Source organism: Sceloporus undulatus, chromosome 6 (assembly GCF_019175285.1).
Source record: "Sceloporus undulatus isolate JIND9_A2432 ecotype Alabama chromosome 6, SceUnd_v1.1, whole genome shotgun sequence".
Classification (NCBI taxonomy): Eukaryota; Metazoa; Chordata; class Lepidosauria; order Squamata; family Phrynosomatidae; genus Sceloporus; species Sceloporus undulatus.
The window spans coordinates 133,659,440-133,685,742 of NC_056527.1; the positions used below are offsets into that span (position 1 = coordinate 133,659,440).

General features: G+C 42.7%; 1 protein-coding gene across 1 annotated transcript; it reads left to right on the forward strand.

Moving 5' to 3' along the window:
- Nucleotides 1–5,556: 5,556 nt before the first annotated feature.
- Nucleotides 5,557–25,900, forward strand: POU2AF1 (POU class 2 homeobox associating factor 1). Its single transcript, XM_042476529.1, has 5 exons — nt 5,557–5,745; nt 20,764–20,900; nt 21,968–22,010; nt 22,104–22,375; nt 24,935–25,900. Exons 1-5 carry the CDS (start codon nt 5,730–5,732, stop codon nt 25,247–25,249), a joined length of 783 nt encoding a protein of 260 aa, XP_042332463.1. The 5' UTR covers nt 5,557–5,729; the 3' UTR covers nt 25,250–25,900.
- The last annotated feature ends 403 nt before the right edge of the window (nt 25,901–26,303 follow it).

A 26,303-nucleotide genomic window follows, 5' to 3' on the forward strand; every position in this document is an offset into this window, starting at 1 on the left:
AACAACTGCCTGTCAGTGTTGGGTGCTGTTTTCTCTTCCTGTCCCTCATCTGTCAAAGATGCCAAAGCATTATGCAAAGCTTCTCACGAAAATGCGCTCTTCTGTGCCCCTTCGATTTGAAGAGATGACTCACCCGTCAAATGCAGGGGAGCAACTCTTGGGAAACTGAGCTGTTAGGATGGAGAACAGCATGGCAGCATGGCTTGTGTGCTTTTTCGATTTATAATATTATCTTTCCTCCATTATGAGACCCAAAGTGGTTTACAATATAAATTCAACTAGCTAAAAGAAGTACAAAATTTTTAAACCATCTGTAGTTTTAATCCATGTAAACTGAATGGTTGGCTTAATTGCTCTTTAACTTTTGTAATATAAACCTTTCACTATACTTCTGTTTTGAATTTTTATAAGCCACTAAAGGTTCCGTGTCAGAAGAAAAGTGGTATATAAATTGAATGATTAAACACATGTCAAGAAACAAAGTGACATGGACTGGCTATAGGCTGAAATCCTAGATTGGGTTTGTATGATATTAATCTCCACATGTGAAGTTATGCATGGATTTTATGAAACAGCCTTTGCTTTGATTGGCAATGTTGTGCAACTAAACTGAGACCCAAATATGCATCAACTGCATGACCCAATGTGCAATATGGACCCATGCCCAATGCGTAATGTACCCTCATGTGCAGTGGCACAGTGTGTACAACTCCACTTCCACAACCATGAACTGATTACAGTTGGGACAACTATTTCCAACAGCTTCATATAGGAGGTTATGCATATGCAAAAGACCAATAGGATTTTGTACATAGACCGGGGACCTTTTCAAACTGCAAAACTGTAGCCCTACAATACCACTTTAACGGCCACGGCTGCATCCTAGTGAATCCTGGGATATGTAGTTAGGTGAAGTGCAAGAGTTCTCTGGCTGAGAATGCTGCATAACCCTCCCCGAACTAAAAATCCCAGGATGAACCGTGGCAGGTAAAGTGGGACACAGAGTCCTTGCATGGAGTCTTCTGCTTTTGCAAAATCAAAGCCATTCTGGCTCTGTGAGCGAAGTAAATCTCAGGGGTGTGTGTTTTTAAAAAATACCCAGGGAGTTCTTGGAAGCTAGAGGAACCCTGTACTAGGCTCTCCTCCTTGTTGATATATTTTTTAAAACTTGGATTTTCAGGTGTTGTCAGGTATGGGATGGAAGCACGTCTTCTCTGTTCTTTTTCTCTACCTCCTCGTTTCCTCCTGACATATACACGTGCCATGCTTCCTCTAGTAATTCGTCTTAGTCTTGTACGTTTGCCGTTGTGCTTTTTCAAGGCGCTATATTTCCAAAAAGGAGATGCAGATAACATTCCTTGGGGTTGTATCCCCTCCCTTCAAAATACCCATGTCATGGAAACAAAGCACATGCCTCTTCTCCTGCACAAACATGTTCAGAAGGAGGCTATGTTTTGTAACAAACTGAGAAAGGCAGAATATTTGTAGTGACTTCCTTTGCTTTCCAAAGTGGCAGGTTTTGAATCCGTGACATTGGCAAATCCAAGGAGGCATGATGCGCCATCCATGCAGGGAGAGTTATATATTATTCTAGAATACTAAAATAAAAAAGGTGTCTGTGGGGAATTATTTTGCCATTTTATATAAGGGATACCATTTTCCTATGCCATTGTATTTCTCCCCAGCAGAAGACATCTGGAGAAGAACAGTCCAAACAGAAAATCCTCATCCTGTCAAAGGCTTTCAATAGGAAAGGGAAGGATGGCAGATGAAACTTCAGCAAGTTAAAGGGTTTCTTTACATTTATACCCCAAATTCCTCCTGGACCCTTGGCATCTGCTAGGGTTTGGTTCCAGGACCTACCATAGATAACAAAATCCATGGATGCTCAAGTCCCATTAAATACAATGGCATAGGAAAGGGGTATCCCTTATATAAAATGGCAAAATCAAGATATGCTTTTTGGAATTTAATTTTTTTGGGAGGGGATATTTTCAATCCATGGATGCTCAAATCCATGGATAAAAAATCAGTGGATATGGAGGGCCAATTGCACTACAAAATGAGCATCCTTCAATAATAAAACGGAGGTACTCGTCATAGGTAATCCTAATCCGGGAATGATGATAAGCTCCCCAGTTCTGGATGGGGTCACACTTCCCCTAAAGGACTGTGTTTGTAGCTTGGGGGTGCTTCTTGACTCGTCGCTTCACCTGTTGTCCCAGGTTGACGCGTCAGCCAGGAGTGCCTGTTATCAGCTTTGGCTGATATGCCAGTTACGTCCCTTCCTGGAATGGGAAAACCTTGAAATGGTTGTACATTTGCTGGTAACCTCTCATGTCGATTTCTGCAATGCGCTCTACATGGGGCAACCCTTATGCCACGTTTGGAAGCTGCAACTGGTCCAAAACATGGGTAGCTAGATTGGTGACTGGGAGTTCCAAGTTTGATTCTATCACACCTATCTTAAAATCCCTACACTGGCTGCCTATTAGCTTCCGGGCACAGTATAAGGTGTTGGTCATTACCTATAAAGCCCTACATGGCCTGGGTCCAGCTTACCTGAGGGAATACCTCCTCCCATATAATCCTTCCTGGACTCTCAGGTCCTCAGGGAAGAACCTACTACAGTCACAGAGTACTAGACTGGTAACTACCTCCCAGAGGACGTTTGCTGCTGCTGCTCCAAAAGTCTGGAACGATCTGCTGGATGAGATCCTCCAACTAACATCTTTCGAGGCCTTCAAGAAGGCAATAAAAACAGATCTCTTCTGGCAGGCCTTCCCAAAGTGATCCCCTAATTTCACGCTCCATGTGCCTAAATTGTTCTCTTCGGACTGATTCGAATGCCTTTGATATTATTGTTTTCTCTTTTTATATGCTGTTACCTGCTTTGATCCAATACAGGGAGAAGCGGGTTATAAATAAATACTATTATTATTATTATTATTATTATTATACTGTCAGTCTTACTCTTGAGAAGTTTGTTAATGGATCACATGGCACTCCATCCTCCTTTTTGATTTTCTACTTTTCCATCTGTCCTTATGAAGAAGAAATATGTATAACACGGGAGTTTAACTATTCTTGTTTAAACAGGCAGTTCCATAACAGAGGTCTCAATTTTGTCTCTTAGTACAGGTCGAGTCTCCTTTATCTGAAAGACTTGGGACCAGAAGTGTTTTGGATTTCAGAGTATTTCAGATTTTGGAATATTTGCATATACACCATGAGATATCTGGAAGATGGGGCCCAAGTCTAAACATGAAATTCATTCATGTTTCCTATACACCTTTTAAACATGGCCTGAATGTAATATTATACACATTTTGTTGTAGCAATTTTGTGCACGAAACAAAGTTAGTGTGCAGGTTTGTAATTTTTACAATTTTAATTTTGGAATATTTCAGATTCTAGAATTCTGGATAAGGGAGACTCAACTTGTACAAATTAAACAGGTATCCAGAGAAGGGGAAAAGATAACAAAAAGGTTTCCAGCCAAGAGACATTAATTCTCAACTGTCTACACCTTTCCTCCCACTGAGAAACAGGCAAGAAATGGCATTTTTAGTAAAGCTACAAATTTATTTTGCCTTTTCGTTCCAAAGGGAGAGGAAAGAGAATTCCAAAGTACCATAGAGTATTATGGCCACAGCCTGCCTTGGGTTAGAGCTGGCTCTGCTGGTTGGCCATTGAGGGAATACAAATATCCAATTTGGTCTGATCCAACAAGGTCCTTTTTATGGTCTTAAAGTGGCCCCCAGCCTTTACCGAAAGAGCTGTTGGCCATTTCTGCTCTCAGGATTTCATCATTTCAAAGTAGCATTTTGATGAAGAAGTGACAAACTCACGAGACTCATTGCTGGGTCAGAGCCTCCTCTTCTCTAATAGGAAACGTTATATTTGAGCATGCACAAAGAAACCTGACAAACGTTGGCCGTTCCATGGCCCATTGGGGCATGAAGTCCTTGCCAGGTGTTTCCTCCCAATTTCTGATGCAAGGACCCCAGGGACTTCAGATTCTTGTAATGAAACCAAAAAAAGACGAGCGACACCACAGACTCCAACCACCCCTGAGTTTTCTGTTTTGAAATCGTGGTGCTTGGCTGGGTCAGTTTTTCATCTGGCGTAAATAAAAGGAGCCATGTCAGCTTAGTTTAGCAATAACAAATTGCTGTCTTAAAATAAGCCCAACTATTTTTCGATCTGGGCCAGAACTGTCTGGAAGCAGCTCTTGGTGGGTTCTTCGGCAAAGAACAAGAGGTCCTTCCCATCTTCTGCGACCATTTATCTGATTCTTTCAATGCAAGTTACCAAAGATTGAACCATCTTAATGGAAACTAGGGCTGCACCTACACTGCAGATTTAATGCCGTTTGACACCGCTTTAACTGCCGTGGCTCAATGCTATCAAATTGTGGGATCTGTAGTTTTGTGAGATAGTTAACCTCGCTCTGTGGTGCCACGGCAAACTACAAATCCCAGGATTCCATAGCATGGAGCTGTGACAGTTAAAGTGGTGTCAAACTGCATTCATCTTGCAGTGTAGATGCATTCTCAATGAAAACAAAATGTTGTCATCTGTCTGTAAATCAACTCCAGCTGATGTCAACCACATCCTAGGGTTTTCTTGGCAAGATTTCTTTGGAGGAGGGTTGCCATTGCTTTCCTCTGAGGTTGAGAGACTGTGGCCTGCATCCTAGACCAACATTCAAACAGCTACACAGTCCTGGTTCTCTTTGGGGATATTGCAATTTTATTTCAGTCATATATTCTGGTGATACAGTGGGCCCCTGGTATCCGCTGGAGTTTGGTTCCAGGACTGTCACGGGTAACAAAATCTGTGGATGTTCAAGCCCCATTAAACACAATGGCATCGTAAAATGGTGTCTCTTATATAAAATGGAAAAGTCAAGGTTTGTTTTTGGGTACACACACACACACACACACACACACACACAATGTTCTCAAGCCGTGGATGTTTGAATCTGTGGGTAAAAAATTCTTGGATATGGAGGGACAACTGTAGGTTTCCACACCTTGCACAGGTCCACGTTTTGGACTAAAGCCTAGTAAGGATTCATTATCCAAACTGTACACTTTGCACAGGTCCAGATTTGGACTGGAGCCTGGAAAGGATTCATCATCCAAACTGTGTGTCTTGCACAGATCCAAATTTGGGACTGAAAGCATGGAAATGATTCATCATCCAAACTGATTCATCATAGCCACCTAACCCTCAATATAGCACAGGGGAAATATCTTGGGAACAGGTTTCTTGGTTGTTCCAGCTCTCGAATCCTACAACTGTGCCTTGCAAAACCAAATGGAGCAAATGCCCAAGAAGAGCAGGTGTCTTTCTTAAATACATGTGTGGGTTTTTGAGGGTGGGTGGGAGAGGAGATGTAGGTTTCTTTCATGTCATGGTTTTAAATGCTCAGATAACCCAATGCGCCGTCTGTGATCAACCTCTTTCCACATGACAGTGGCTGTGTGTTGTGGTGAAGAAGAACGCAGAGCAAAAGAAAAAAAAGAGAGGGAAAAATATTGAAGTTCTTGCGGTTACAGGATGTGACAACGTCACACTGTCGCTCAGAGGGAACCTGGCCTTCTCTTTTTAAAAGCTGACAAGGAACATCTCGAGAGCCTATGATCACATAAAAAGCACAAAGAGTTGCCAAAAAACCAAAAGAGAGGTGGGGAAAAAAGGACTCCATCCTTCACCAGAATATGCACTGGCAAAAATGTGAGTTCTGGATTTCTCTTTCTCCTCCTCCTTCTCCTTCAGGAACTTTCTTCTCCTCTTTTTGTGCAACTAGAGTCAAACCTGGGAAGGCCCCGCAAACCATATGGTTAATAGAATAGGAACCGTTAATATATATATATATATAATTACCAAGTGTGTTTCACTTATTGTACTGTATTGATTCAAGGACATAGCCAAATTAGTCCGTATCAATATGTAAAAGGAACTTGTAGCACAGAGAGAAAGAAGTTGGTAGCAGGAGCTTTTGTAGAGCCAGGCTACTTCATCGGATGCAAGGCATCTCTTTCCACCAAGATATAGGCTATTGTTGTGCCCATTTTACAGATGGGAGAATTGAGGCTCAGAGGCTTCATCAAGGCTTCACACCATGAGCTCCTACCAGGGATAGAGGGTGCATCTACACTGTGGAAATAATGCAGATTCACCCCACTTTAAGTGCTGTAGTGCCGTCCTATTGACTCTTGGGATTTGTTGTTTGACAAAGTCTTTAGCTTTCTCTGCCAAAGAGTGCTGCTGTCTCACAAAACTACAAATGCCAAGATTATGTTGAATGGAGCCATGGCAGATAAAGTGGTGTCAAACTGTGTTATTTCTGCAGTGCAGATGCACCGAATTGGGGCTCTTCTTGTGCCTGAAAGGAGAGATGGCATGGCTGAAGCCTTATTATTATTATTATTATTATTATTATTATTATTATTATTATTATTATTATTAAACTTTATTTATAAAGTGCTGTACACAGCGCTGTACAGAATAATCAGATTAATTATTTTAGCAGATACTTTATCCCTTTGGCGCTGGAAGTGATAAAGAGTGACAAAGGATAGATACCCCTGCATAGTGCCAAAGTCAATGTGATTTTGCATGTTTTAGACATATTTTTGTCACTTAATATTACTGGAAGTACGAAATGTTTTCCATAGACTTGGGATACACATCGGCTTCTGCTGAAATCAGTGAAAACGCCCCTCACTGCTAGAAACTGATCACTTGATTTAAATTCAGTGCCCAAAATATCTTCATGCAAGAGTCAAATATTTCAGACTTAAGTCTACAGCATGATTTCTGTTACGGCTTTCAAATATTTATGTTTATTCACAGGCATGATAGCGCAAGGTTTTAGAACATAAAAGCGCACATGCAAACTGGGTCAGCAGTCTAGATTTCTCAGTCTTTTCACCTTCCCCATGGAGCTTTCTGTGTTGGCTAAGAATTCAGACGTATCTTCATTAAAACAGCCAGATCTGTAGCAAATGGGAAGAGATGTTGTATTTTTTTAGGTAGACTGCAGAGATAAGTCCTAACTCACTCCTTATTTTTCAGCAAATGTATAAAATCTGCACTCTCAAGAAACCCATAAAGCTCTTTTCCCAGTTCCAACCTGAATAGAACTGATTTGTCACCTTTCTTCATCATACAGTTTTCACTCCCATATGCCGAAATTGGAAATACAATGTCCTGGCTGCTTCTGACTTTGGCATTTATTGGCATCTCTTTAGACTTGAGGATCTTATTTGATTCCTTCATGGTTGCCTTTCCAGTCTTAGCCATCTTCTCATTTCTTGACTACAAAATCCTAGGATTTGTCGTTTTGTGAGGCACCAGCGCTCTCTATCAGAGAAAGCGAAAGATCTTGTAAAACTACAGATCCCAGGATTCTATCCCATGGAGTTACAGCACTTAAAGCAGTATCAAACTGCATTACTTTGTACAGTGTGGATGCACCCTTAGCCTATTGATACACTTTTGTACACAAATGGTGCTGTTTCATGTAAGCACTGGCACTCAAAACCAAAATGCAGAAAATAGTTTGAGAAACAGTTCCTATTTGCAGAGTTTGGAAATGTAATTTATTATTGCAACTCCCAGAATCCTCTCATGATGGCTGGGGGATTCTGGGCATTGGAGTCCTAAACAGTGGCATCTCCTACTGAAAATGCCGCTTCTCGGCCTTTTGGCTAAGATCAAGTGGCATCTCCAAGCTCTGCCCAATACATACATTAAGAACCGAGGCTGAGAATAAATGATTCACCCAAAGCTCCCAAGCAGAGCATATTTGTACAGAGACATAAAGAGTGACAAAAAAGTCAATAACTTGACTAAATTGCATGGGAAGCGGAAGTTTCCAGCATGTATAATATGTACCAAAATGGAGACTATTTCCCATGTTTTTGACAGGATTAGTCACTGCAAATCAAATGTCACTGAATGATTCATGACCACAATATTGAAAGAAAAGAAAATTAAGCCACAGTGGTTGCAAAGCAAAGATTTTCCAATTTAAAAAGTGAAAATATTATCTTTTGCATCTGTGAATTTTGCATTATGTAAAAAAAAATGGGAAAATACTGTATATACTCGACTATAACCCGACTTCATGTATAAGTCGAGGGCAGGTTTTGGGGCCAAAATGATGGATTTTGATACAACCTGTGGATAAGTCGAGGGTAAAACTTAGATGCATGTAACAAAGGATCTAAAGAATGGAGCAAAGGAAAACGATGCCAAAGGACTGTTTGTGCTCATCCTAAAGGCTGGATAGATGAGAGAGAAGAGGGAATCCATGCTTCTTTTTGTTGCTCCCCGGATGGACTAAGCTCTTGCCTTTCACTGGTCTATTCAGAGAAAGGGGATGGCTCTGTGTGTGTGTGTGTGTGTGTGTATGTGTGTTAAAGTACAGTACTTACATTGACCCATGGGTAAGTCGATCCAGGTTTTGGGGGTCAATTTTTGGACTAAAATTTCTAGACTTATACATGAATATATACAGTAAGTGGAGAGTGTCAGCAAGACTGCAATTGGCTATTACAGGCGTTTCAGCATGCAGCGGTCTATGTGCAAAAATTGTTTATTTATTTTGCAAGGAATTGTGCCTATTATTATTATTATTATTATTATTATTATTATTTATAGTTTATTTCTATAGTTCTGTAAATGTACACATCTGCTCAGTTACAAGGGAGTCCAAGTGTGCTCAATGGATTCCTCCCTCTGACCCATAAATGTGGGCACAGGATTGCATTGTTTATTACAGTGGACCCTTGTTTTATGCTGGGGATCCTTTTCGAACCCCCACCCCCCGCATGAGGGAAATACCATGGGACCTCAAATCCCATTGATTTTAAAGGCAGTGTGCTCCTGCGCACCACGCTGTGCATGCGCCACAGGCACACACTCCATTAAAAGGGCCAGGGCTCACGTTCTGCAGGACTTTGAGTTCATGTACGATGAGCCCGCATATGGCACTGGCGTGTTGTGTTTTTGTTTTCCCCCTGCTTTTCTATATGTGCTTAAAAACAGTGAGACACAGGGAGGATGAATGAGGACAGAGCTTGGAAATGTTACTGTTCCCAGAATCCCGCACTATGTGACTGGAGCATTGTGGGAGTTGCAGGATAAATTAAAGGAGCTTTCCCAGACTCTGGACTGGAGGGACCCATCGTACGACCCAAGCACCTTGTTTTTCTGATGTCTTTAAATTGCATCTTTGCAAATACATCTGGAGATAAGTAGGGCACGAGGCACTGAGACATTTCCCCCTGCATAAACTCTCTTGTAAGGAAGGGGAGTTTCCTGGTGGATGGTGCCCTTCTTTGCAGAGAAATCCTGCCATGAATCTGAAGCAGGGGAGGTGAAGAAGGGCCAGGCTGAGGCCCGGTTCTGAAAGTCTTATGGTGGCGAAACCGAAAGATGAAACCGTAATGTGTCCTGTCAGGTGCATCTCTGTTCATGTTGTGCCTCCACACTGGGAAATGCTCAAGTGGATGACACTCATTGAGGCTTCATAAAGCAGCTGCTTCAGACTTCTGGGTGCAGTCAGAGGGGTTTCAATCATAGCGAAGAGAACTTGGCAGGTCAGGTGACGTTTTATGTTCAGCGTTCCCATTTGTGAGTCTGTGAGTAAACCATACATTTCTGGCATTGCAGCAGCTAGGATATCAGCCCTAGAAACCAGGGTCTTGTTCCTCCTCCCATTTCCCCCCTTTGCCCTCAGTTTACTGCAATAACTGCAAACTGCATGCAATTGGCAGAAGTAGTTTATATTCAGTGAACTCAACAGGGGAACTGGAGAGGAAAGGGTTGAATCTTGCCCTTCCCATGAGGTTTAGGCAAAAGCAAACTGTGGTAAGTTATTTCAGTTTATCTGTTCTTTCTCCTTCATAACTGTTAGCATCTTGACTGCGCTCTCATGTTGCTTGGCCATACACATCCCATTTTTTACCTGTTGGAGAGCATGACTTAGGATCATCTCCATGGGAATCATGGAAGAAGAAGGAAACGGTAGGGCCACTGCGTGGAGAAGATGGCAAAATGCTAACAGAAGACAGAGAAAAGGCAGAATTACTCAACACCTTCTTTGCCTCAGTCTTCTCAGAAAAGGCAAAGGGTGCTCAACCTGAGGATAATGGAGCAGAGGACAGAATAGGGGAATTTCAGCACAGAATAAGTAAAGAGATAGTAGAGGAACACCTTCTTAATCTAAATGAATTTAAGTCTCCAGGACCAGATGAACTACATCCAAGGGTACTAAAAGAACTGGCAAATGTAATATCGGAGCCATTGGCAATCATATTTGAAAACTCCTGGAGAACAGGAGAGATCCCAGCAGACTGGCAGAGGGCAAACGTTGTCCCCATCTTCAAAAAGGGGAAAAAAGAGGATCCCAACAATTATCGTCCAGTTAGTCTGACATCAGTACTAGGAAAGATTCTGGAGCAGATCATTAAACAGAGAGTCTGTGAACATCTAGAAGGCAATGCCATAATCACAAAAAGTCAACATGGGTTTCAGAGAAACAAGTCATGCCAGACAAACCTGATCTCTTTCTTTGATAAAATTACCAGCTTGGTAGATGAAGGGAATGCTGTGGATATAGTATATCTTGATTTCAGTAAGGCCTTTGACAAGGTTTCCCATGACATTCTCACAAACAAGCTTGTAAAATGTGGGCTGGACAAGGCAACTGTTAAGTGGATTTGTAATTGGTTGACCAGCCGAACCCAAAGGGTGCTCAACAATGGCTCCTTTTCATCCTGGAGAGAAGTGACCAGTGGGGTCCCACAAGGCTCTGTCCTGGGCCCAGTGCTATTCAACATCTTTATCAGTGACCTGGATGACAGAATTGGGAGCATACTTATCAAATTTGCAGATGACACCAAATTAGGGGGAATAGCTAATACCCCAGAGGACAAGATCAAGATTCAAAATGACCTGAATAGACTAGAAAGCTGGGCCAAAGCTAACAAAATGAAATTCAACACAGAGAAATGTAAGGTATTGCACTTAGGGCGGAAAAATAAAATGCACAGATATAGGATGGGTGACACCTGGCTGAATGAAACTACGTGTGAAAGGGATCTGGGAGTCCAAGTAGACTACAAGTTGAACATGAGTCAACAGTGTGATGTGGCAGCTAAAAAGGCCAATGCTATTTTAGGCTGCATCAATAGAAGTATAGTGTCTAGATCAAGAGAAGCAATAGTGCCACTGTATTCTGCTCTGGTCAGGCCCCACCTGGAATATTGTGTCCAGTTCTGGGCGCCACAATTCATAAAGGACATTGAGAAACTGGAGCGTGTCCAAAGGAGGGCGACAAAAATGGTGAAGGGTCTGGAAACCATGCCCTATGAGGAACGACTTAGGGAGCTGGGGATGTTTAGCCTGGAGAAAAGAAGGTTAAGAGGTGATATGATAGCCCTGTTCAAATATTTGAAAGGATGTCATGTTGAAGAGGGAGCAAGCTTGTTTTCTGCTGCTCCAGAGAACAGGACCCGGAACAATGGATGCAAGCTACAGGAAAAGAGATTCCACCTGAACATTAGGAGGAACTTCCTGACAGTAAGGGCTGTTCGACAGTGGAATGCACTTCCTCGGAAGGTGATAGAGTCTCCTTCCTTGGAGGTCTTTAAACAGAGGCTGGATGGCCATCTGTCAGGGATGCTTTGATTTGGATTTCCTGCATGGCAGGGGGTTGGACTGGATGGCCCTGGTGGTCTCTTCCAACTCTACGATTCTATGATTCTATGATTCTATGTGCTCTACCATTGAGATATCCTTCCCTCCATGTTGAACCTTACTGATAGGATAAGGGTCTCATCTCCCACAAAGCACAGAGGGGGTTTTTCTTTTCCTGGCACCGCATCAAGCCATTTGCTCTCTGTGTTAGCTTTAGTGAGAATTCACCAGCTCTCTGACAGGCTCCACTTCTACTCAAAGACTTTGGATCACAGAGCAAACACATCCCAAGTAAATGTTTGCTTAGCACCTTTGCACTGGGTTTCATGTTTATGAAGAAATGCCACCTCTGATGCGAATGGACTCAGCTTGGATCGGCTCCTCACCTGTCCTGATGATCAGCTTTGCTCCAAAAATACAATGATGCCCTGGGAAAAGCTAGACCCTGTGTCAGTTTCCCAAGCGTGCCTGAGGTTTTTCTGTCCAACAAACAAGCCTCAGCACGTCTTAATCTTTGTAGTCTTGAAACTGTTAGGGGAGAAGGGTGTTCTGGGAGACACACATGGCATCAGATTGAAGCTGCAAGTATGCTGAGAAGGCGATGGAGCGATTGACGTCCAAGAAAACAAGGGTAGTCTTCCATATGTTGACACAGTACTGAGCTGACAACCAGCACACCAGGTTGAAGGTGTTGCCACAGAGGCTACCTGGCACATGGGAGAAAACCAGCCAAGTCAAGTTCAGGAATTGCAAAGGTTACAAAGAGCTCTTGATAAGGTTCCCAGGTCTCAGGATGTGGCTCTTTCTCTGGTCCTCATTGCAAAGGGGAGGAAGTTCAGGGTGAGAACATCACCTTGCAAATCATCTATCTATCTATCTATCTATCTATCTATCTATCTATCTATCTATCTATCTATCTATCTATCTATCTATCTATCTATCTATCATCTATCTATCTATCTATTAGGCTGTGCCCCAATCCTCAGTAGAATAGACCTTCTTTGCTTGGTGCAACTGCAGGCTATTGCAATATGTTTGGCAGATCAAGCCAGTAAACAATACTTAGGGCCCAAACAGACAGGCCAAAATAAAGCTGCTTCAGGTCACTTTGAAGGTATGTTGTTTAAATGACATAAACATTTTAAGAGGTCAGAAGCTGCGCCAAAGCTGCACTCAAGTCCTTAGGACTGGAGCATGGCTTTGGCATAGCTTCCAGCCTCTTAGGGCACATGCGTCATTTAAGCAGCACACTTCCAAAGTGACCCGAAGCAGCTTTATTTTGGCCTGTCTGTACGGGCCCTTAGTTACGCATTTGTTTTTTGTTTTTGTTTTCCTATTTTATTGTATACAAAAGGTAAAACACAATTACATTGTCATATGCATTTGTTAGCTAAGCAGCAGCATAGTGTATTGGCAATGTCTTTGATGCAAAGGACATGCTCCTTCCACAAATCCCTACAATTTTTATGCAAAACCCCATATGCATTTGTGAACAGCGTAATTTCCCAAAGTAATTTGGCATGTGCAAATACCAGGTGAGAACGCTGCCGAAATATCAGAGAGAGGAGAAAACTGTGGAAATTAACCTCTTTTTTTTTGCAAGGATGAAATAAGTTCATGGAATATTTGCACTCCTAGGTGGTGAGGGTGGTCCCAGGTATGGTTTAAGAATGACCCACTGCTTAAGGATATGTATGCTGGGATCGCCTGGGAGGGATTACACCCATTTAAACAAATGTAAGATTTGTTTTCTTAAAACACACACATGCTATGAACCCAGTGCGTGTGAAGGTGTGAGAAAATACGTTGTGCAATTCATTTTTTATTTCGCGATTCGAGCCAAGTTCCCCATCCAGCTTGTTAATAAAACACATTGGATTTTTCAAATCATGAGTCTTGTTCTCCTTGGTGAGTTTTGTGTCTGTGATTCGTTATCGGGCCAGTGTTTGCTTTTTCAAGGCTTCTGCAAACAGGAAAAGATTGCCATTGTGTCTCATCAAAAGCTTATTATTTTAATGTTTTTTATGTGTCGGTGTGTGATTATACTGGAGAGGCAAAGTGGGGAAAGAAAACAATGATGTGCTCTGGTTTTGCACCGCAAAAGTGATAAATTTGTCACCTGCCAAAGGGTTGAGAGGGAGAGGAAAGAGGACCTGCAGAAAATGTACACTTTGGGGGTTGAAAGAGAAGCAACCAACCATGCAAAGCCTTCCAAGATGACAATGTGTTTTCAAGGGAAAGTTGGCTCTGCGGGCAGTTGTAGTGACTCATCCATAAAACGTCAATTCCAACTCACTTGGACATAGGAGGCTAAGGGAGCGTGTGATGGAGGGACTGGCAGATTTGGCTCCGTTTCCATCTCTCGATTTGTTAATGCGCCAAGATGCTTTTCCATCTTCAGTCACTGATGCATCTACTTGAGAAGATCAGGTCCAATGGCAACTGGTGACTTTCATATCAGTGTGAACAGTGAATCTATTCTGGGTTTTAGTATAAAATTTAGAGGGGCTGCAGCTCCTGTTTGGAGATAAGGCTGAGTCTTGGATAACGCCTGGAAAATTCAAACTAAATCCCAGAGCTGATTTGCTGGCTTCCACAGATATGGAAGCTACCAGCTACAGTGAATCGGGTTTGGAAAGGATGTCATGCTGAAGATGGAGCAAGTTTGTTTTCTGATGCTCCAGCAATTAGGACTCAGAGCAATGTGTTTAAACTCCAGGAAAAGAGATTCCACCTAAACATTAGGAAGAACCTCCTGAGGGTAAGAGCTGTTCAATAGTAGAAGATGCTGCCTTGGAGGGTGGTGGAGTCTCCTTCTTTGGAGGTCTTTAAACTGTGTGGCCATCTGTCACCATATTTTAATGGTGTCTTCCTGCATGACCAAAAAGAGTTGGACTTCCAACCCAATGGTTCTATGATTCTAGGTTGCCTTCAAGACCTGTTCTACGTCAGCAGAACAATGGCATAACAGACTCCTGAGTTGTTAAGGACACTGCCATGTCAGGCTATGCATGGAATGAGGATGGAAAGAATAGTCACAACTATTCATTTGCAGGTCATAAAATGGGTTTCCTAACAGTTTGAAAAACCCAGTAGGAAGCATCATAGAGCGGTGAGATTTTCCCCACAGTTTTCTCCCAGTATTTGAATGTCCTGAAGGGTTGCAGGGGATTTTTCTCTGTGGAGAAATACAAGTGGTTTTGGGTATGCACACACAAAACAACTCTGCAGAAAACTTGTTTCTTTGTGCAAAACCTCCTCCACATGTATTTCTCGGCACAATCATTCCTTGGCAATACAGTGGGACTCTCGAATATGAGGTGAATTGTTGTCAATTGCCATCAATTCAACATATGCTGAAGTTATGAATAGGAGGTTTCCAAGAGCCCCATCATCCACTGGCCTGCTCAGATCTTACAAACTCAGGGCAACCATGGCTCCCTTGACTGAGTCTATCCACCTGTAATGAGGTCTTCCTCTTTTCCTGCTGCCAACTGTAACACTCATTTGGATTTCCCAAAAACTAATATTCACTGTATGTTAAACACTGGGAAGAAATGCTCTAATCAAGCCTGCTTTCTGTTATATTAGATTTCTACTTGCAGGTTACTTCCTCCTCCCCCCCCCCCAAGTATGGCCTTCTTGTCTGTGAGTGCATCTATACTATAGAAATAATGCAGTTTGACCCCCACTTTAACTGCCATGGCTCCATCATACAGAATCCTGGGATTTGTAATTTGGTGAGTGGTGTAGTGGTTTGAGCACTGGAGTACGACACCTGGATTTGAATCCCAGGTTGACTATGTAACTCCACTGGGTAACTTTGGACAAGTCACACACTCTCAGCTTCAGATGATGGCAACCCCCCCCCCCAGGAACCTGACAAGAAAAACCCATGATAGGGTTGCCTTAGGGTATCCATAAGTTGGAAATTACTTGGAGGCACACACTAGAGAAGGCTCAAGACTTTGTAAAACCACAAATCCCAGGCTTCCATAGCATGGAGCTACAGTACTTAAAGTGGTGTCAAACTGCATCATTTCTACAGTATAGAGGCATCCTGTGTTGGAAAAGTTGCTTTTTAAGATATCACCTTCCAGAATCCATGGGAGTCTCTGGCCATGCTGGCCTGGAGATCCTGAGAGTTGTAGTGCAGAAAAACAGGAACTTTTCCAAGCATTGTTCTGAAGGGATACCACTCATTCTTCCACCTTTCGATTCTGCCACAGTTAGCTGCCATTATAGACCAGACCGAAGCTAAGCTAGCTTTGCATCTGCTTTTCAGTGTCATTCCTGGCATGCACGATAAGAAATCTGTCAAAATCTTGCAAGTGTATCAATGGAGATCTTTGGAGCTGTGGAAATAAAAAGAATTAAAAGAAGGAATGCCCTAAGTAGCAATGCATTCCTAGTTGCTCTTTCAACTTGGCAGTTGGGAGATAATTCACAAACAGGCCCTGGAGCTGGAGGAGAATAAGATTCAGTTTGGGTTTAAATCACCACTCTTAAAAATCAAAATAAAAGCAATGCTCCCTTTCTCAATTCTGGAAGCACCTTCCACCATTCCTTATCTTGCGATAAGCATCGCCCTCTGAAATGAAGCAGAGGAGAGGAGAGAAAGAGGTCACCCAGGTATGCTGCAGAGATCCTCCCCAACGCTGCCTCCTGCCCTCCTAACATTCGCCTGGCACCTGCTTGCTCTGCTTGGCACAAGAGACCAAACAGCGATAAGACTTCTGCAGGTGAGGAAGGACCTGGCGAGGCAGATGGAAGAGCAGCATCCATGCTGAGCTCCTTTGGGAAGCCAATGTTTTGCCAAAACTGGTGGCAGTGCCATCAATCTTCTTGGCCTTTGCGTCTCCTTTTGGCTAGCTGATGCCCAAGTGCAATGTGTTCCACCCAGCCCTGGAACATCCTGCGCTTCCTTTTAAAGAGGAAACAGGTGATGTTTTAAGTACCGTGCTCATAAATAAAGGCAGTCATTTCAGGGGTCAACCGTGGCCCTGGCTTTGGGGTTTCCAGACATGAGACCTAAGGCTGGGTGAGGATATAACTTAACAAACCGCCTGTCATCTTGACAGATGAGGGAGGCATATATTCAGCGCTTGTCAGAGTTTAGAGGTAGCAAGTTACAAATAAGTACTGCTTACTTGTAACCAATCCCTTTGTGTAAACAGTGCAAGTATAAGTGCTAAGGATCTTTTTTGAGGTTAATGGAGTTTTCCAGAGCTGCCCATAACCTCCAGCCTTTCGCATGTGGCCAAACAGAGCATGGTCAAAATGTATTCTGTTATGCTAGATTTCTATTTGCTGGTTACTTCCTCCTCCTCCTCCCCCAAAATATGGTCCCAAAATATGACAAGAGTTACTAATGAGGAAGAACACATGAACTAGGAGAGGCTGCAGCAGTTTGCTTTTTCCTGGACCTTCTGGGAAGGAAGGTTCTCATCCTCTCCTTTTTTTTCTCCTGCCTGCTAAGTTAAATGGAATACAGTGCTACCTCGGGTTACGAAATTAATTCGTTCCGCCGCTCCGTTCGTAACCCGAGTAATTTCGCAACCTGAAAAGGCGCTTTCCGTTAGCGCTGGAAAGCCGCTAGCCGCGCTTTCCGTTTGAATTTCGCGCCGAAAAAATTTCGTAACCCGAAAAAAACATCGTATCCCGGAACAGTTTTTTCCAATCTAACTTTTTCGTATCCCGGAAATTTCGTAACGCGATCAATTCGTATCCCGGGGTACCACTGTACAAACTACTTTCCCACTTTGAACTCCTTTTGCAGCATTTGAAGTAAGCTGAAGACAAAGTGGGAAAGTGGAAGGAGGAGAGATAAACTGGGACATTTTAAAAGCAGCTCAAAAAGTAGGATGGAAGAGGATTCATTAGTATTAAGTAATATGTGTATATCTGCCTTTAGGCCACCTGTTGATTTATGTCGACCCCATGAATTTCATAAGGTTTTCTTAGGCAAGGTATCCTCAGAGTATGACTAACTGATGATGGATGATGATGATGATTTTATTTATTTGTATGCCACTCAGTACTGGGACTTGAGGGGTCTTAACAAATTATTAAAACCAGATGTTAATTCAGGTTAGTGCAGATTTAAAAAACTCAAACAATATATATATATATGTGTGTGTGTGTGTGTGTGTGTGTGTGTGTGTGTGTGTATGTATCATTAAAGTAATTTAAAATGCATTAAAAAAGCAAAAGCAACAAAATAATAATGTCAAGAAGAGTCCCATTTGACTCAGTCTATAAAAGCCTGACAAGATAGGAAAGTTTTCACATGGATAAAAATCTGCATGAGAGCTTGAGGATCATTGGTCTTGTAGTCCAGTCACCTTTCCAAACTCTGATGGGCTTTTCCAGTATGAGTCGCAAAATATCCTGCTTTTCCACAGGAAAGCTATTCTGCAGAGTGCAGGGAGACTATTTCCATGCAGCAGTGTGCATTCTTGTATTTTTCCATTTCTGTGCTCATTACCCAATGGGTCCCTCTTAGCTACATTCCCCTGCCGTTGGCAGCAAAGCAAAAGGATAAGAGCATTTTCGACATTCCTCCATTCCAGTGGTTTCTAGGTCCTGATACAGATTTAAAGAGACAGGGCCAAATCCGGCTTCTCGGAGAAGGAAAGTATTGGTCACTTGTTTGATTATCTAATTAGTTGGTAGAAAAATCAGGGATTAGGCTTGGCTATCAGATGGACTCTAGGATGCAGAGCATTCCAATCAAAGCCATGCCGCAAGAAGGCTTCTGCACTAATGGAGGGATTTTATCAATATTTTCTTTCATTTCCGACACTTTGATATAGCAGCCGCTCACAGCTGTCGAATGCTTTCTGAAGCATGATAATGTTTAACTGTTTCAGATACACAACGGGATGTTCTTCCCTTGTGACTCATGCGCTCACAAGGCTTTGTTGTGGCTTTCGGGCTGGCTGCCAGCTCAGTTATTCATAGGAGGAAGTACAGTATTAGCTTTCTTGGGTCGCCATGACCTGCAATTATTCTAATCAGCTTATTACATATATATATATATATATATATATATATATATATATATATATATATTAAGTGAAAGGAGGGATCCAGGCCACACTGTATACAAGAATGATTTTCAGCCTTCATGGGAGTTTGATCTCCCCTAAACCCTGGGCAGCCAAGGACAAGCGATTCTTGAAGTCCAAAACATCTGGAGAATCAAAGGTTGAAAACCATCAGTCTATACTATATGTTGAAAGTTTCAAACCTGAGGCCCATTCACATACACATTTATAGAGTAGTCCCTTGGTATCGACTCAGGTTTGGTTCTAAGATCCCCCACAGGTACCAAAATACGTGGCTGCTCAAGTCCCATTAAGTACAATGGGGTAAAGAAATGGTGTCCCTTCTATCAAATAGCAAAATCAAATTTTGCTTTTTTGGATTTTATATCTTTTCAGAATATTTTCAAGCTGTGGATGCCTGAATCTGTGGATATAAAAAAACATGGATCTATAGGGCCGACATTTATAAGCACTCCAGCTGCCACAGGACTTTATCACACAGGCTAGAAAAGCAGGATTTCAAGAGGATAAAAGTGTCTTTGGCTGGCACTTCTCACACGACGTCTAAGGTTTTCATTGAGACTGAAAAATGAGAGAAAGTCGAGTGTATGAGGACAAGCCTTGGCAAGCGTGAGGATGCCAAAAAATAATAGGAACTTGGCTGAGGCCAGCTGTAACCCATAGGCCACGGTTTCCCCACCCTTGGTATCGGTCAATGAATCCTCAGATTCCCTGATGATGAGTCACACAAGTGGCAGCACCTGTTTGAACTGGAGCAAACAATTTTGTGCAATGCCCTGAAATTATAGTGTGTGTACAGTCAATGGAACGCATGAAGGAACCTGCCACCATGACCCATTTCTCCCCACTGTACATCTCAACATCTTTGACATGTTATCTGGGAAAGGGCTCAAGCAAGCACTCAACAACAACAGTCTGGGGCCCATTCATACACTTTGTTGTTGTTGTGGTGGTGTGCATCCAAGGCGTTTCCGACTTACGGAGACCCTATGGAAAACCTATCACAAGCTGTTCTTGGTAAGATTTGTTCAGCGGATGTTTGGCCTTGCCTTCATCTGAGGTTGAGAGAGTGAGACTTGTCCAAGTCACCCAGTGGGTTTCCATGGCTGAGAGGGGCATCAAACTTTGGTCTCCAGAACTATAGTCCAATGCTCAAAGCACTATACCAAACTGACTTTAGTATCAATACTGTTTGAGATATCCCAGTTCTCAATCTGGACTTTGAAAAATAAATTCTGGGGTTTCTAGTAAAGCTTGGGTGTTGTCTGCACAATTTGTTGTATCGGTTTCATACCACTTTATCTGTCATGGCTCCACTCTAAAGGATCCTAAGATTTCTAATTTAGTGAGGCACTTTGAATTCTCTGCCAGACACTTCTAGACAATCCGGTCTCTACATCTACAGCTCTGATTTTTGTAGTTTGATGATTTGATTATTCATGGATTTGAGTAATATGCTCTTTATAGAAATCTCTAGGTCCTCCAGTGAAACTCTGCTGGAAGTTGGCCATAGAGTCACAATGGAAGACATAGAGATATCTAGATGAAACACATCTCAGGGCATTTTTAGGTCTTCTAGAGCAATTCTGTGATTACCTTCCAATGGATGTTGACCAGAGTGGCACTGGAAGACCTAGAGATTCATAGATAAAAAATAGTGTTTTTTATTTGCAGTTTCCCCATTTTCATGGGGGTCCTGGACCCCTAACCTCAGAAAATGTGGAAAGCCTCCTGTATTCCTTCTTCTTTAGAGAGATGAGATGAGAAGGAACATATCATTTAGCCTGCTTCCTTTGAGTCAGAATGTAAATGCAGAGCAGAGTGGAGGATGAGCCCTGGGACAACAAAAACCTGGAGGAAATGAATAAGTGCTGAAAAAGGAACTCCAGAAGGAGATGTGGAGTTCATTAAAAGTTAAAGAAGTAATACTTGAAGTCCAGAGGAATTTAAAAAAAATCTTTCCTCTCCTTAGCTTCTGCATCTGAACAGCTGCCATCAACTCCACGTCCCTATCAAGGTGTCCGGGTCAAAGAGCCGGTTAAGGAGCTCCTGAAGAGAAAACGGGGCAGCCTTCAGAACGCCAATGTGGCCACCGCAGCTACTACAACGGTAGGAAAGACCAGATCAGAACCCTTGATGGACAAAAGGCTCTTTGCCTCTGTTGATCCACCAGGTCACAGACACCTCTCTTGCCAATTCTCTGCTTTGAGGTGGCAGATGAAAAATGTGCTGCTTATAGTACAGAGGTATAGCAGTTTGATACCATGTTGCAGCAGTGTCATTAGAGTTGGTGTCACCCCTGTTAAAAAAATAAATCTACCACCAAACTGCAGGGTTGCACTATGCTCTCTGTATCCATAAACATCTATGGGTTCAACCATCTCTAGTTTGCGTACCTCTCCAATGTTCCCCTCAATTGCAGCTGGGGGGAAAAGATCTTTGTCGTGCCTGCATGCAGAAATATAAACGCATGAGTGTGATCTATTCCAACCCACTTCTTCCAACCCAGGAAGACCCAGTTGACCCTCAGCCAAGGAGATCCATTCTGTCCCCTTGATTGTGGTTGGGTGCCTCCTCCTGGTTGATAATTGTTTTGGTGTCACCCACTCTGATGGTGTCACCTGGTGTGGTCCATACCCGCTGCACCCCTCTAGTGATGCCAGTACTGTGCTAACCACCTTGGCTCCATCCTATGGAATCCTGGGGCTTTTAATCTGGTGAAAAACCTGGGATTCTCTGCTCAGCTGAAGTCCAGAAAACCCAGAGGACCAGTGCTGAAAAAACTGCAGCGCTTAGGTTCTCTAGAAGAGAATTGCCCACCCCTCACCAAACAACAACGTTGCAAGGAAAACTTTCTAGAAATGGAAGAATGTGAAACTTGAATATGAAAATAAGGAAAGTTGCATGGTATACTCGCACTGAACTCAGGGGAGGAGGGGAGGATTTTAATTTTGCACTACAATTCCCAGAATTTCCCAACAAGCATTCTGGCAGTTGTGGTCCAAAATTCCTGTTTCAAGCTGTGAAGTCCATAAGTCATCCCTGTTCACTTCACACACACACACACACACACAGAGAGAGAGAGAGAGAGAGAGAGAGAGACTCTCCTGGGGACTCTCAAAAATTGTGTTTCTTGCTCCTCCATCACTGATGCCAAACTATCATTTTTCCTTTAGGTATTTTTCCCCCATCAGTCACTCCCGTCTTATTCACCCACAGGTAAGGGCTTCAGAACTTCCTTTTGCACTGTGCACTCCTTGGATTCATGGCTTCATTGAACCTTAAACTTTCTGGTTTCTCCCTTGGTTCTAGGCCAGGTCTGTACTGATTCAGAGTTTGTTGCTTCTCCGTTGCCTGTGGTGGATGATGGGACGCTCTATTCCGGGTGGCTAGCACAACCAACCCCAACCACTCTGCAACCTTTGACACAATGGACAGCCTACCCAGACTATGTGTCGCACGAAGCAGTCAGCTGCCCTTACACGGGGGATATGTACGTCCAGCCCATGTGCCCCAGTTACACATTGGTTGGAACATCTTCAGTGCTGACATATGCATCCCAGCCTTTGATCACAAACTTGGCGGTGAGTTTGAGTCTCTGGAGTAGACTCATTCTTCTGCATCATCACGGTGTGTGAATCTGCTCTGTATATCAGTGTGAACTTTAAAGGAACTATATTCATAGATATTAAGTAGTGATTCCCAAATTTTAGTCCTCTGGATGTTTTGAACTTTAGATTCCAGAAGCCTCGGCCAATGTGGCCAATGATCTCGAATTCGGAGATCTGAAGCCCAAAACATCTGGAGGACAAAAGTTTTGAAATCACTGATATAAAGGAATGAGGATCATGGTCCACTGCCCTCATGAAATTATTCACTTCATGTGTAGATTCCTTAAGAAATTATGGCAGATGCACAAAAATGTTGACGCAATTTGGCATGCATTTATCTCTTGTGCTGAAAGCAGGGCAGATGAATTCAATATACAAGCTCCTGATGTAAATGTAGGGAAAACTCTGACACTTTAACTTTTATATGCAACTTTTTTTTGCAGCATGATGGCAAGAACATTGAGCATATGAGTTTCATATGAAACATTTTCCCTCTCTCCTTGGGTAGACTGGGATGGTGTTTAAACCGATTAACTGGTAATGCCTTTTCAGTGTGTTCTCTGAGCAGAAATTAGTTTCTTTCATAGAAAACAATGCTGGGGATTCTACTTTGCCTGCTTAGGCTGCTGCCACACTGCAGAATTAATGCAGTTTGGCACCGTTTTAACTGCCATGGATCAATGTTTTTAATTAATGTATAACTTGTAGTCTCTCCTCCTTGAATCTACTTTTCCAGGCAGCTGCTGCAAACAGGGAAGGAGATCCATTTAAGCAGGTGATCAGTTATGGTTTGGTAAGGTGAGGTTATGCAACTGGAACTGCACCACTGAATTCCAGACATTGTTTTCTATGCAGGAAAATAGGGCATCGTTGTGCAGAAAACAGGTCCCCCCCCCAGCTGCTTTAAATATGTCCCAGTTTCTCACTCCTCCTTCCACTTTCTCTTTTTGCACTCAGCTTACATCATTTGCTGCAAACTGAGTTCAAGTGCAAAAGTAGTTTGCACTCAGTTAACTCAAAGGAAGGCTGAAAAAAGAAAGGGTTGGCATCCCTACCTTTTCAGTGGGTTCATGCAAAAGCAAACTGCTGCAACCTCTACTAGAGCCTTATAACACTAGATGAATCCTGCTCAGAAACAGGATTTTAAAAGTAGAAAAAAACCCACAAATGTGGGAGGTTTTTCAGACGCATTTGCACCAAACAGCAATAATGTGAAAATAAAGCGAATGGAAAGTGGACAAAAAGTGTCGTTTTTGTCCACTTTCCATTCGTTTTATTTTTGAGTCATTGCTGTTTTGAAGAAACGTCATCTGAAAAACCTCCCACATTTGCAGATTTTTGTCTGCTTTTCAGTCCCATTTCTGAGTGGGATTCTTCTAGTGTGATAAGGTCCCTAGCTTGTGTGCTTTCACACGTTCACAACTTTTGCCATCTTGACCACACTCTGAGGCGGCTTGGCCACATGTGTCCCCAATTTCATCAGTAAAATCTCAGAAAGTATGGTGTGGTCCTCAGCTTGCCACTTGGGCTTTGCCTAAGCAAGCAGTCTCACCCTTCTAGTTCCCAGTTTGCAAACTCCTGTAATTGAAGAAAGCCATAAATCCCATTGTTCTGTCTTGCTCCCTAGAATATTGAATACAAGATTTGAATATCAGCAGGGAGGGCTGGGATGATAGATTTCAGGGGTTTTTTCCAGCTCTGTTTCCAGGAGATTTTTCACAGCATTATTTTTCCAGCTCTATTTGGAACTCAATTCATTCTGAAAGTGTCAGTTGACAGCTTCTGGGGTGCTTTACATTGAGAAGAACAACAGTTGCTACTCTTAGGCAAGTGAATAAAACAATTTCTAAAAGGCTACTAGGGAAAATATTCTAGAAATGCTTGCCAAACAGAGATATCTTCAGAGATCAATGGTTTCAACATACAAGGTTATTGCTTCAGGACAGTTGGAGGACATGTCCATCTGTAGTGGAACGTATGCATTTATAAATCATGAACAGGATGGCAGTCCAGGTTTGTTAAAAGGTCCAGGACTAGGTCTAGGTCAGTGGCCTCCAAACTTTGCTCCGTCTGCTGTTTTGGACTTTATCTCCCAGAATTCTTGACTGTTGGCCAAGTTGGCTTGGGCTTCTGGGAAATGAAGTCCAAAACATCTGGAGGGTCAAAGTTTGGGAACCACTGGTCTAGATAATCCAACCCACTTTTCTTGTTGGGTTTCTGTGAAGGTTAGAATGGTTGGTCTGCTTTTGAACCTCAAGTGTTTGCTTTTTAGTGTCGCATCCTTTTAAGGACAGTTTGTTGAGAGATACCTTGGGATATTTTACAACTGGAAAAGTAGGATATCAATACATCAAATGGAAGTGTCAGTCATTTGGAAGTGCTTGCAAAAGTTATGGAGAAAACAGAGCCTGCAGAAAAGCTGCTTTTTAGACTGCAACTGGGGGGAATTTAGGAGCAGGCCATGGGGATTCTGGGAACTGTAGTCCAAAAGAGTTAATCACAACTGATCGTTCCATGTGTCTTATCCACCAGGCAAGGCCCAGCTCTACACCGGCTGTCATGCCTCACCTGGAAATGATGGACCAGCAAGGTCCCCTGAACTACTTCCCATGGACTCAACCCATCTCAACGCTATCAGCTCCTTCCCTGCAGTATCAGACAGCTCCAACAGCCCTTCCTGCCCCCCAGTTTCTTCCCTTTCCAATATCGGTCCCAGAAGTTGTCCCCCAAGAACTGGAGGACGCAAGGAAAGATCTTGGTGACCTGTCTATGGAGAAGCTCCTACTTGAAGATGGAAACCATGGCACATTTGACTTAAATAACAGCCTCTCAGTTGAAGGACTTTAAGATCCCAATTGCAGCCAATGCGGATAGAATGAAGTTTCCCCAGATGAATGCCCCCCCTCTTTCTCACATCCCTTGTCCTATGTAGAGACTCTTCCCATGGTCCCACAAACGTCCTAAGGAAGGGCAACTGCCTTGAGGTTTCCCTTCAGCACCCTGCGTTTTGCAAAGAAATTGCAGCCTCTTATCTGACCCAATCTTCTATCCAGGATGACCACCATTTTCTCCTTATTAACTGTACCGCTAATAATCTCTTTTCTTTATACAGTAGGATTAGGGCATGCAAAAAGGGAGGTGGTCATAAATCCGGCTAAGACAAAAATATGACAATTTAGATCCACAGATGCTGGCGAAACATCAGAAACAGAACATAGCCACATAGCCTGAAAAGTCTACAAAAACTAGTCTAGATCCATTCTGGAAAACTCATTGCTTCTTAATTTCTGTGGGCAAGACCAGACCATCTGGATCAAGATACACTCTCTCTCACTCTCTCTGTTCATTATTTCCTTTCTCTATTGTGGAAGACTGGCACCATATATGTCTTTAGCAGAAAACAATAATAAAGTTTAGTATTAGATGTTAGGAATCATCAGAGGCTCCCCTTTCCCCATTAAGGTCTCCCCTAATGTGGCCACGATAAGACAACAGAAAATAGAGGTTTGCATAAAATTTGCAGAGGCAAAATAATGGGACTAACCACGAATGTGGATTCCCACATTTGTGGTTAGTCCCATTATTTTACCTCTGCAAATTATTCAATCATATTACTGGACAGGGCTGTGGCTGCTGTCCAGGAATGGTTGGTGGGCTCCTTCTAAACCCCTGCTCTCCTTTATTTTTTACATTGGATTTAGCCAGACAGATCTCACAAAAGGGCTCTGTGTTCTAGAAAGCAGAAGCCAGCAGTGTGTCCCATTAATGTCCTCTTTTCCAGGAAGGGCATCCTCTTCTTCCATCCCCATTCTGTTCCCAAATAATCATGCAGCAAACCAAGACCGAAGGCCTACAGTCGGGATTGCAAGGTTATTTCTAAAAGACTCTAAAAATGTGTATC